A 13,718-nucleotide genomic window follows, 5' to 3' on the forward strand; every position below is an offset into this window, starting at 1 on the left:
TGGGAAAAAAAAAAAAAGTGGCTAAAAAAGTGCAACCTCATGATTTGGATATGTCTACAGTAACAAAATTTTGCATATGTTTTTGCATGAATTTTTCTTCTCTCTAAGATGCTGTGAATACAGCTCATAATATCATGGTCAACTGCTCATTCATTGTCTCCTATTTTTAATATTCATAGTTATTATGAGAGACTTATTAACAGAGTTAACTTCTAATGTCAGATCTTTACTTTTACATTTCACCACCTCTTTGCAAAAGAAGTAACAAAAGTTTATTCAAGACAGTAAATGCCACTGAGTAGCATTCTAAAGGAATAAAAATGTACACACACATCATGGGAATATTTTGAAACCAGAAAGTGGAATGTTTTCCTTTCCCCACCCCTCCCCTACTTCTTCCTACTGGAATTCCTGAAATAAATAAATAAAAATTATACTGCAAGCATCATTAAAAGCCAAGCTTTGTTGGTATGCAAATACCAGCAGAAGCCAACAACTAACATCACAAACCCGTTGTATTCATACTCTGAATTAACAGTTAAATGATGAGGAGTTTAGAAATCAGTCTAAGAGACATTATGGTTTGCTTTAGATACACAGTATAAAACAATTTATTCAACTGTTAAGTATTTTATTCTATTTTAGAACAACGTAAAATCTAGTGCAGTTTTGTGCTTTAAGGCTAAGATTTAAAATCATCTTCCCGTGTTCACATGTGCAATCCACCAAATAACTACTGCTTCACACAGATACATTCTTTCCAGGTGGCTACACCATACAATGCATGAAATAGACAAGGTGGCTCTCCTAAATTTTGCCTCATTTTTCAGATAGAAGTACATTAATACATGTAGTTGTGTAAAAATTCCTATACATTTTTAAATAATGTAACCCATTTTCCTATAAGTTTTTATTTTCAAAGGACAATGTTTTCCTGAAGATGTGCTTTTAATAGGTTCTAAAAAGTAACAAGATTATCTGTGTTTCACAATTTTAACTGCTGTTTCGCTAATAGAAACAGATCTTCCTAGGATGATTGATTGTCTTCATGAATTTACTATTTTGTGACCATTTTCTCCGCTATGAATCAGGATTTCATTTGATACTGGGGCTAGTGTCTAATTAATTGTAACATTTTGATTCAGAATACATTCAACAGCTTTCGTTTTTTTCAGTATAATTTTTGTAACATTTGCATATTTTCATTCTTTCTCATCTATATCTTGGATATAGAAATGCTATATTTATATAGCAGGCCGTATTTATCTAAGAGAATATAGATGGTTAAGAGCATATAGGTTTAGTCTACCAAATGCCTGATATAGTTGTTCTTAACCTGGGTTATTTCTAAAGCAATAGGATTCATTTCTTTGGAAATAAGTAGATGATCACACAGATCACACAGATGATCACAGAGATTATAATGCGCATAATTCTAAAGTTTCCATATATTCCCTTCTGCACTTTTAACTTGCATTGAAGCTTAATCCTTCTTTGGATAACATGGCATTATTCATTCCAGACCCACTATATTTACAGCACACACACACAAAAAAAAAAAAAAAAATCCACAAAAAGGCACCTCACGCCTACTCTTCCTCTCAAAACCATCCCATAAGTTCTCTGAGGATAACAATTCATCATTAAAAAGAAACAGCAGTTACCTCAATGAAGTTTCAACTTTGCTTGATTCAGGGATTTCTGGTACTGGTCGATGCCTTAAAATAAAAGATCGGCTTGTTCTTGGAAATACTTTCACACTGTTCTGCGTACAAGAATCATATAAGTCATTGTCTATCATTTCTCCTTTAAACTTCACAAACGGTGAATGTGTCTCACTATCAGATAGATCCTCCTCAACTGCAAACATCTGATGTTTGTTTTCCTTGTATTTTGTTTCATACGAATGAGTGAGTGAAAGAGGATCACAAAATGCTACACAGTCAGCCAAGTGCTCATCAGTCTGGTATGCAGCAGCTTTGTCCAGCAATGTATTTGACTCGGTATTCATCTTCATACTTCCACTTGCAGCTTTTAGTACACTGTCTGAATTCTGGTATAAACTAGAAAAATCTGAGTTTGGAAAGTTTTCATCATTCCCTTCCAATAGGTTTTGCTCTCCAGCTCTGAATCTTTCTTTACCAGTGTAAGCTTTGTTAGGAAGTTGTACCAATGATATTGCAGGTATCAAGCCAGATTCATTTACTTCTAAATGGCTTATTGGGGAATCCTTGTCTGAAAATAAACATTGTTTCCTTTCTAAACCTTTCAACTCTTTGCGTTTTAAACTGTCACAGGAAAGAGAATTTCCTTGCATTTTTGAAAGAGCAGTGTCTAACTGCTTAAGTATCCTTCTGCGATGGCCTGTAGGCAATACTCCCATTTGCTGAAGTGCACTGTTATTTATTCCCATACAGTCTGTCACAATGTTATATCCATGTTCTTTAAAGTTAGGAAGATATTGTCCCAAGTTAATGTTGACCAAAAATTCTTCAATATCAGTGCCACTGCCTGTGGATGACATGATGGCAGCTTCATTCCGAATATTGCCCCTCACGGTCATGTAGAAAAAGTCAGGATAAATGCATAATTAATAGCAACAGAGCTCTCTTAAATTTGTCATCAGTCAGCCAACAGAAAACACCAGTTTCTCTGAGACACTTCTTCAAAGCACTTCAGTTTTTTTTAAAGACTGCAAACCTACACAAAAGAAAAACAAAATTAGAAGCAAACAAAAGAGACATATCACTGTATTAAAAGGCTTGAATTCACATTAATCTTGGATAAAATTCTGAAAGGCTCTTTGTCACTGGTACAGTAATTTTTTAAAGTTTCTTATCTATGCAAATTTCAAGCAGGTTAAATAACATAACCTCTCCATCCTTTTACAATTGACTGCATAAAGAAAATCAAAGTCTTAACACAAGTAATAATTTTAAAACACAATCCTAGTGGTTTCAAGATATGAACAACTTATCTTCAGACACACACTTCTACAGAACTTGGATATAAAGGGTAGAACAAGTGGACTAAGAACAGAGCTGGAACCCAGAGCTTTCTCACTGCCCCGTTAGCACCAACTAACAACAGAGGGACTGCCACTACTTTATCTTCTGAGCCTTACATACTCCTTAATGTAGAAATACATTTTCAACAGGAAAAGGGAAAAATCACTGACTACTGCATTTTTAGTGAACTGTGGGTTCAAGCTGTTTTCAAATGAGAATCCCACTGGAAAAGTATCGACCAATACAGGAGTTTGCAGAGAGAGAGTCACTTCTGAGAATTTATGAGGGAAAAAATTTGCTTAAATTATTTAAAGAACCATAGCCAGAAAACTGTGGAGGCAATCAAAATACACCTCGTGGATCAGGCTCTTCAGAAAACTGCCATGAGGGAGGACAAGAACCAGGTAACTACTAGCTGTTCAGCTTTGGTAAGGAAGCAAATTGCTCAGTCACAAACTGGCAGACACACAGCCAGAGGCAAGTTCTGGCCTTCGTGGAAGGGACCTTCAGTACCTCAAGTGTCCATTACAGTGTCCTCATTATTTTCCAACTCAGTTTTCGCACTCCCCAGAGTTCACTCACACCAGCTCTCCATCCTTTCATGGCCATTTCCAAATTCATGATTTACACAACTCAAAGCAGACAGAGAAGCTACCACTCTGAAGGTGTCTGAAACACCCTGAAATCACATGTTCAAGGGCCAGTTTAAGGGCAACAGCGGTCAACACGGTTGTTTTTTTTCTCCTGTCTTTTCCTGTATACAAAGTAACTTGGCCTTGGGGAAAGCTGCTTACAGTAGCAACTATCCTGGCACACAGGTACTAGCCTTAAGCAACCCAGAGAAGAAAAAGCAGCTTCAGTAGCGTAGCTTAAGACTTAAACAGCAAGCTGAAAGAGAAGATACTACATATATATTTCTCTAATGCCTTTTGAATAACTAAATCATTATTCAGACTTTCAAAAAAGACATAAAAAACAGGGAAAAACAATCTTCACACTTATACCATGTATGTCTGCATGTGTGGCACAATAAGAGAAAAAAGAGAAGTTGAACAAACCTACATTGTTTTCTGAAATATATATATATATAAATGTTGATTACATATATTTATATATATATATACACACACACACATACATATATATATATATATATATATGTATAAAAACACAGCACTATTTTTACATAAATTTCATTATTTATAACAACTCTCTACATTCTTGCCAATATATTCAGCTTCAGTTCTTGGGCTATATCTTTATCAGCTTTGATCTCTGTTCACAAAAGTTCCAAACAGTGATATACTTTCTTCAATAAGAAAGGCACACAACTAAAACTTCTTTGGAGAGCGAACTCTACAGGCCAGTCCAATATCAAACTCTCATAAGACAAGAAGTTTTTTAGGGAGAAAGCTCTCACTGTGTGATTCCTAAGTCAATTCAATTCAATCATGCTTGGATTGAGCTAAACAGAGCACATATCTCAATCTTCATCCTTCCTTTAAAGACTTCAGGCATCAGTATTTCCTCAAGCTTTTAATATAAGTCCCTTCACAAAACATAAAATTCAACACTACTGCCCGTAACCCCTCTAAACCCCTGAAAAATACATATATAAAGACATATTCTTTACATTCTGTCAAGAAGTTGAATCTATATTCTTAGCATGGAGTAACTACTACAGAAATGACTAATGCAAGCAAAAAAGTCAGGCAGGAACTGTTTGTGTCTCAGTGCTTCATGTACTCATTAAGAAAAAAAAAAAGTACATGTACTCAAGTATACATATGAAAAAAAAAAAAACACTCCAGTGTTAGCATTTCAATCTAAGTATTTCAAAATTGATGTTGAAATTGGTTATCTCAGCAGTTTCCATCTTTCTTGGTTTTGTGATGTGTTTAGGGTCTTTATCCCTGAGGTGTTAGCATTGATTTTCACTCAGTATCATTCTTTCAATCTTTCCACCTTCAGCAATGACAAAAAGTCACTTAGGTAAGCAGCTTTTATTTACTTACACTTTTCTGTGTCTAAGTACTTTGTTTTCTACATGCAGTAGCTCTGCCCACACCTTATGCTGGAACACCTCCAGTTCTGTTACTTCAGCAACTCAAACAACTTCATATTATCAGTTACTTGGATCCATCTCTCTACAAACCAGAACACAATGGATTATCTACTGTAGAACAAACTCTGCTTCCAAATTTGCAGAACATCATTTCTTTTTGCTGCACATTTTGCAACATAGTGCACAGCAGACTGAGAAAGGAAGAAGTTGCTTGCTGCAGAGATATTCTCGACCACAAAATGCCAACAATGCTAGGAGCCGAAGCCAAGGTCATTCTTTCTTTCAGCAGTCATCTCCAGCTGAAGCCCTTTTAAAGAAATTGTACAAAACTGGCCTACCTGTACAGCTCATTAGGTAGCAAGTTCACTGCCATGTGTTAGTGCACCGGGGGGGAGGGTTATGTTTATTTTGGTATAACTGCTCTCAGATGATGCTTTAAGTAACTAACAAATCTACAAACAGGTGAGTGTTTATATCACAGGCCAGAGGATAAATAGTAAAATCATTTCTCACGTTGCAATGTTTTAGCCTCAAAAAGCATACAGAAAAATGGAACTCAAGGAACACCTCATCCAAACTAGTACACTGTTTCCAAGTAATGAGTATCAGTGAAAAAGAATGCATTCTCCTCCATAACTTGAACTGCAGAATAAGGCATAGCAAACTTTAAAAAAGGTTGCACAACATTGTATATGAAGATGTAGCAATATATACACATTTATATACTTACTTTCACATCAATATCTGTATCATGAGGGAAATTTAAGTAGACAGTAGTATCTAAGTTTAGTTTATAGGCTGCATCCATACTTTCACTCTCAGAAGCAGTGTAGAATAGATTGTCCCACTGTCTTCGGCAAAAATAAGTATCAAAAACAAACAAACAAAAAAACAACAGGGAAGATGGAGAGGAGGATCTGGTCTTGCCTAAATAAAATTGGTTCATAATACACTCTCATATCCTCCAGTGTAGAGTAACCTAGATAAAAAACCATTTGATGAATTTATACAAACGGGAAGACTGCTAGAGTGGGAATACAAAATAAAGCTGCTTGGAAGACACTCAACTAATCAGTTTTACAAAAATAAGTAAACAGTGTGCAGATAGCTATGGAGGAAAAAAAAAAAAAAAAGTGATACAAGGAGATCCATCTGGTCTTTTCTTCCAAGCAAATATACTCTTGGCACGTGACTAATTGCAATTTGTTTTGTACATCCTAAGTCTTAGAAGGGATTATTCAACTTTATTGCAGAGATGATGTTTCTCACACCCTCTTCAAAATGATTTTAAGATCCTTCTTCTCTCACTCTTTTGGAAGGAGCTGCAACAATGAGGCAGAAGAACTCAGAGTGGCAGAGCAGCTATTTTTTTTTCCAAAAGAAATCAATAACTGCATTGCCCCAAAGAATACAGGACAATACTGGTACAGAAAAGCAATGCATCACTTTCAGGACTCTTCCTCACATGGAGGATATGTTCCTGCATCTAATAGTCTCAAAACCTGTACCAACTGATATAGCCATCACTCCGTGAATTTCGAATTGGAAAAACTTTCAGTATGACACTGACTGGAAAATGTGCCATGACAAATGAACCTAAGCTGAAGCAAGCAAGCAAACCAGCTTTTAATTAAACGTGTGAACAAAAAGAAATAGCTGAATATAGAAATATTCTTTCTCATTAGTCCATACTCAAAAGAAACTTGCTTTTCTTTTAAGAACAGTACTAATATTAGCCTTAAGAAATTTTCAGAAGCACATGGCAAGCCAACCTCACTTTCAGTGATAAGTTCAACAAACGCAAGCAAGTTCAGGCTTGCTCCCAACTTCTGCTCAGCCACATACTAGATAAGTTCCAAATGAAGAGGGGGAAAGAATTAAACAACTACCCTAGGACTTACCAAGGACAGACAAATCTGCCAGTGAATTTCATCTTCCCATTGTACGTAACTATATACAAGCGGATAAGATTAGCGGGCTTAGAAGGTCGTAGATCATTACAGATCTTTCCAAAAACCAACACAATGCAATCAGCATGTTGTCTGAATGCTCAGAAAAATTCTCATGAGTGACCATTCTAAAGGCATTAGACCTTTGGATCAATACATACCAATGAAACCCATGGCAGTCATGCAACTAGAAGTATTTTTCCCAAAAGCAATGAAGATATCAAGTGCAACTCAACACAGTGCTTGATTAGGAAATATTTTAAGTATATCCTCTGTCAAAATGTTTCCTTCCTGTTGTTTTTCGTTGTTGTTTATTCTTTTTTCAATTGCAGAATAACTCTCTTTCAGAGAAAAGTTCAGCAATTTTGCTAGTTCGGAGTCAAACCTTGCTCTGCAAGAAATTCCAGTGGGACAGCTTGCAGACAGCGTGAAGAAGCGTCTCCGGAGCGAGGAAGTGAATAAGCAGCTGAAGGTGGAACTGGCCGGGAGCACTGGGGCGAGTTGCTGCGGCAACACCCGGCGCTGTTGTTCACTCCGTGCCTTCCCTGTAACAGGGAGGGCATCCGAGCGCCCCTCCGGCTTTCTGCAAAGTGAGTTTCATTCACTTTTCGGGAGAATTCCCAGGAATACGTGGGCAGCTACCGAGAAGTTCGCGTCTAACTTCCCGAAAACTACTCGCAGAGTAAATAAAGCGCAGTTCCTCGGTATGCCATTTACAGACCGTTAACATAACCAAGCTGAAAAGCAAAAAGGAAGCAAAGTGCTTCCTAGCTGCCTCCCAATTCTCTCCTGCCAAAGCCAGACTTTCCGAGCGGTTCCCCGTCCTGCAGCACAGCGCTTCGCCCGGAGCTGCCCGCTTACACGCAGCGGTGCGGAGGGGGCGCCGAGGCCAGGACACCGGCAGCCGCACAGCGCCCGGCCCAGGAGCTCCGCGCTCGCAGCGCCCAGCCCGGCCTGGAGCTGCCCGCACAGCGAGCAGGCCACCCTCGCACCGGGTACCGCGCAGCCCTGGTCCCGAGAGTTCCGCGCCCGCGGAGACCGGTTTACCTCGGTGGCCAAGAACACAAGGGGAAAAAAAGAGCTGCGTTTCAGGCCGCTTCACCTTTCTTTTCTCTCTCCGCTCGCTCCTTCCTTCCAACTGCCTCCACACCGCACCCCACCCCCGCGCTGCTCCCGGGCAAGCCGCGCCCGAGGCGCGGAGCTCGCCGCCGCCCGCCCTGCCCTCCCTCCGGAGGCGGCCGCACCTGGGCGAGGGTGGGGAGCGCCCCTCCGCGCGTGGGCCGTGGGGTGGGCCGCCCGTTTCTAAGGCTCAGCCAGCAGACACGGGGCTCCCTGCTGGCCCCGAGAGCTATGCAGCCTCGTTGCCTTAGCGCTGGTGGCATTGCCGGTGAGTGATAGCTTGATTAAAAACTAAAATAAAATTGTTAAGTTTTAACTACCACGTCTAATCCCCCCACTTGTAGCAACTCGCCCACATCTGCGAATTACTGCCGCGCTGTTGAAGCCAGCCTTATTACAAGTGAGACGGGGAAGTGCTTTCATGCCCTCAGTGGGCACAGTATCTTCCTCCTCGTGTATCACCTCTGAGTGTTTGTAACCAAACCCCGGGGCGCACTGCCGGGCTCCCAGCAGCTGAGGTCCGACGCCTGCATTCTACTAAGGCAGAAAGGGAGGGAGGAGCTGCTGGGAAAAGACCGGTAATTAAAGCCGTCATTCAGGAGCAAGTAAACCTGGGTTCTTTTGGCTTCTTCAAAGACTGCTCACTGCATACTAAACACAGCCCTAGCAAACCGCCTTACTTATAGCAAGGCTTAAGAAGTGTTGGTGCCTGCGGAGCACCAAGCTGTAAAATGAGTTCTGGGGACCACACATTGAATGTAAACAACTTCTTCACTCTGTGACACAATTAGAAATTTTGAAGGTTGGCATCACAGAACCAATTCCATCAGTGCTCAGACACTTCTGAGATCCTGCTGCACCTCCTGGTTTTTAAATGCCTCAAAACCAAAGAATATACTCAGTTTTATCTCCTAAGCTTGCATTGTGCAAGCAATTTTTATGGCAAGTCCAACTTTGGTGTAAACTTTTCATTTTGGGCTCATTTATTTATTTATTTATTTATTCTGAAGAAGTTTATCATTTTCTTGACTCAGTTTTCACTACTGTTTTGGCCAAGTCTGGCACAATGTCACTCCCAATTGTTTGCACATGCTCCCCAATGTTTTCGAATGTTACCTCACAGATGTGATTCAGGTAAGTAGACTAAAGCTCTTTTTGGACACAGCCTTTCTGGATTGTAATCTAATTACTCACAGATTCATCCAAACACAGATTTACGTAAGATTTCCAGCTAAGCCTATTCAGAACAGTAAGAATGTCAATAAATGCCAACTTAGAAAAGGGAATCTAACCACAGAAACACAGATTGGTGTTTAAAAAAGCTGTCAGACACTCACACTGAATCCACATAGAAGAGACTATATTCAGCATATTAATATTTGTTCTTTGGTAGCACCTTCCCTCAGAGCATAACATGGTGCTACTCTGACACACTGTGTCTTGCCAGAGCTAGTTATTTTTCTAGACCACAATATGAAACAATGAAATACAGGATTTTGTGAGGGTTTAAATGCCAGACCTTCTCAGATGCGTTTACACAGAACTGTAGAATTATAGAATCACAAGGTTGGAAACGACCTACAAGATCATCTAGCCCAACTGTCTACCCACTACCACTGCTACCACAAGCAACTAAACCATATCTCGTAGCTCCTCATCCAGATGCCTCTTGAACACTGCCAGGGATGGTGACTTCATCACCTTCTTGGGCAAGCCATTCCAGTGCCTGACCACTCTCTGAGAGAAGAAGTTTTTCCTTATGTCTACTCTAAAACTCCTCTGGTACAACTTGTGGCCATTTCCTTGAGTCCATTTTGTTGCCTGAGAGTAGCCAAACCCCTCCTCATCACAACCTCCCCTCAGGAAGTTGTAGAGTGCAATGAGGTCTCTCTTGAGCCTTCTCTTTTCCAGACTAAACAATCCCAGCTACCTCATGTTTCTGTTTGCATTAGTTGAATATCCAGAAAAAAATGTCCAGAAATTCAATTGAAGGCACGCCATGCTTTTCAGAGTTCAGGATTTTTTGGTCTTTTTCTGGAAGTGCCTAAATGACATCACTAGCGTCAGGGAAACCTAAAAGCTGTCTTACTCTTTGTTAGAAATAAAGTAGTACAATAAATCAGATTCTAAGAATGTTCTCCAGACTCTGGTTTATCTATGGCATATGGTTCTGCCTACTAGAGCATGAAATGGCAGCTTTCTACCAACGTGATAAAGCAGAACTTCATAAAAAACAACAGCAAAAACCCTAAAAAAACCTTAAACAACATCCTTACACAAATCCAAAAGAAAACTAATTCTTTTAATTCTGATGTAATTCAGATATGACACAAAGCACAATTCTATTCTAAGGCTTGCTGATATTCTTGAGTATTTAAAATCTGTTAGCAGGCTTAAAAACAGCAGAGATTTTATTATCTGATAATTTATTCTTCCCTTGAAGTTCTGTGTTGCTATCACAACATATTGTTAGGTTGGTAATGTTTTTTAAGTAGGTGTAGATAAAATTTCAGTTTGGAAATTAATTATAAGTAATAGTTGAAAGATTTCTGCTATATCCTCTAAAAGATATTAGCGCCTTTTTTTATCCTAAAGTAGTTATGGCCATACAAGAAGGTGGTTCATAGTGAAAGCTGTAAGTTAGCCTGTCCACTCAGAATTTTGGTTACATAAACATTTAAAATAATCTTGTATTTTCAGATTGTCACTTTATAAGCTAGTAAATGTTCTTCTTCACCAGTATGACACAATGTCTGTTGTGACTTTTTCCGTTTATTTGCTTTAAAGACTTTATGTTTGACCTTAATGCAGTTTCTGTTTCCTAAAACTGCTGATGTGGTAGTCCCTTTTAACGTGATCTTTTTCTTCTGTTACTGATATGCTAATTTTGAAACTAATGACATAAAGCTGGTGCAGAAGGCTAATGTACTGCTTACTGATTACATTACAGCTCCTGATTATTTTTTTTTTTAATTTCCCTCACCAATGTAGATAACTGTCTCATTACAGTGTATTTTCTGGCTTATGTACTGTATATTATACTCGATTCTATGTGTAAAATTTTCATAGGCAAGAAGTTATTCAGATTAACTGAAATACTCTTTCTGAGAATAAAAATATGTAAACATCAGCAATTATATTCACTCTAAAAGCACCTTTTCTACTGTGGTGATGGATGAGTCAGAAAGACTGAATTATACTTTCCTCTCAATGGGAGTCTAATAAGATCATAATTCAAAAGACAGCCCTGCACCAATGTGAGATTTCGACAAGTTAAGGAAGGCCCATCAGCTGCCTTTGGCCAAAGCACGCTGTATATTACCCTACATCCTGGCTCTTGAGCTGACTCCCAAACTTGCAGATGGAGCCCCAAGGGCTGCTGATCCTCTACTTTTACATGCACTGATGTGTGCTTCAGTCTGCTGGCAACCTGAGAATTTTGCCTGCAGTACTGCTTTACTAGAATTCATTGCTTATGGCAAAGTAAAAGCATCTCTTATATATAAAAATTCACCTGAGTTCACAAGCTTGAAGATGAAAACAACAGATTTATTCTAGCAAGGAAAGGAGATTAAGCTCTTGCTTCAAATGAAAGGCATATAAACAAAAACAAAAAATCAAATTTATAAAATATCAGTCTCTCATTCTAGTTGTCACTTAGGGTTTCTCTAAGTTATCTCTCACTTGAAAAGCTACAGGGGCAGTTTCAACACTCTTTTCAGAGTGCCTGTGTTCAGCGTGGGACCTTATCCCAGCACTTCTCTCTTTCATTTATATTTAACGGTTTTCTAGTGGCTTTTGAATACTAAAGCAGCTTCAAAGCATGCGGTAGGCTTTTTTTTTTTTTTTCCCTTTGCTATTGCTCTCATTTAGGGGACCTCGTTACCTTGACATAGCTTCCTGTCATCTTTGAGAAATCTAATGGAGCATTCTTAAACTTATTTGAAAAGTAATCCCTCTGAGGAACTTTCCATCACATCAAAGTGCTAACTTTTTCTCAAATTCACCTTTTGCACTGTTCTCTGAATTGTAATGAATCACAGATCATTAAGGTTTTATCTACACAGTGTTGGCTTGCTCACATTCTACAGAAACCACATATGACACATTTAAAGATGCTATTAGTTTTAAAGGTCATTGTTTCAAATACCTCCCTCCCACTTTCATTCTGTGTGCTGCGTGAGAAAATTCGGCACGGAAAGTAATGAAACAAAATAGACATCACAGAACTACTTTTGAAGAAAAACTTTCCAAAGTACAATCACTGTCAATATAATTTCACATTTTTCTCCAGGTCACTGCTTTCTCCACAAGGAATGAGCAAAACAAAACAAAACACAAAAACATTTCATGATGGTTAGCTCACTTTCAGGATTCTGATGCTATGAAGAAGATGAAACTGAATGTTTACTGTATATGCAAATGTAATGTATATAGAAGAGCAATGAAAGTTTAACTCCATTACTGAGGACAACAGGGTAATAAGACTAAGACTTTGTTAGAAGAAAAAGAATAGAGACAAGTGAAAACAAAACACTTTCATCTCATGTTTCTACAGTTTCTTCCTTCCTAAAATTTAATTAAAATTGTAATTAAATAAGTGTCACTTCAATTCTGGATAGCAAAGCCTATCATTTTTCTTACATAATTAAACATCAACATTAAAACAACATCAATCATGTTTAATAACTACAAAATGTTATTGCTGACCACATAAAAAGGCATTTTTCTTTCAAGAATTAGTTTTTCCCAGAGGTTATATTTAGGTTATCATTTAATCTTGTAAAATAAGACAAACAGCAGAGAGGCTGTGGAAATTATGAGCTTCTCCAGGTAAATAGCTAATCAGGATTCTGGCCCCTCAGAGACTCAGTGGTAATCTTGTTCTTTCCATATGAAATAATTAGAAAACCAATGGATCACACAAAGTTTTGATTCAAGATAATTCAGTTTTGTATGCATAAAAAAAAAAACCTTTTAAAGACCAAAACCTGGAATAAATCTTTTCACTTTATGCACACTGGTGTAGAATTCATTTTACATGCTCTATTCAGCTGCTGCAATACACAACTTCCCCCTTGCTTATGAATGCTCAGAATCCTGGAGGCCTTCACAGTTTTTGCACATGAAACAAAATCAAAAGGAAATAAATTTAAAAATAAAGGAAAATCCAGTCTAAATTTATGCATTAAACCATTCATTGCCTTTTCTACAGTACACCAAATGTCTACGTGGGCATGAAAAAGAAGTAATGAAAACTGATGAGAGTATTTCAGTGTACAGCCTGAAAAAGGCCACTTTTTTTTTTTTTTCATCAAAACTCACTTGTCTTGCACCTGCAAGAAATTGTCCGTTGTAACAGAACAATCAGTAAAAGCAGCTTTTGAGGCACATGAAATGCATACTGCATCATGCTGGATTTCAGGCAGAGAAGGTTTTAGCTAGATCAAGATTATCTCCTGTTGAAGAATACAAATAGGATAATTTATTACCTGGATTTGTATATCTTGCTATTTTTATCTCTCCCTTCATTTTTCTTAGGTTTTGTAGGTCTATATTCAAGTACTAAATGGTAGA

General features: G+C 38.3%; 1 protein-coding gene across 6 annotated transcripts in view; it reads right to left on the bottom strand.

Moving 5' to 3' along the window:
* ARAP2 (ArfGAP with RhoGAP domain, ankyrin repeat and PH domain 2) overlaps nt 1-8,199 on the bottom strand; it is a 118,265-nt gene extending 110,066 nt beyond the window's left edge. The window contains exons 1-3 of one of the 6 annotated variants that reach the window (XM_042811536.1): nt 8,070-8,084; nt 5,024-5,155; nt 1,665-2,700 (exon numbers count right to left, since the gene is read on the bottom strand). In XM_042811536.1, coding sequence (XP_042667470.1) covers nt 1,665-2,563 — 899 coding nt within the window. In that variant the 5' untranslated portion in view covers nt 2,564-2,700; nt 5,024-5,155; nt 8,070-8,084. The other 5 variants (XM_042811535.1, XM_042811541.1, XM_042811539.1 and 2 more) reach the window with 5 other exon arrangements.
* Between the last annotated feature and the right edge of the window lie 5,519 nt (nt 8,200-13,718).

The sequence above is a fragment of the Centrocercus urophasianus genome, unplaced genomic scaffold (genome assembly GCF_019232065.1).
Source record: "Centrocercus urophasianus isolate 14NV4802_14NV808 unplaced genomic scaffold, USGS_Curo_1.0 seq_13, whole genome shotgun sequence".
Lineage (NCBI taxonomy): Eukaryota > Metazoa > Chordata > Aves > Galliformes > Phasianidae > Centrocercus > Centrocercus urophasianus.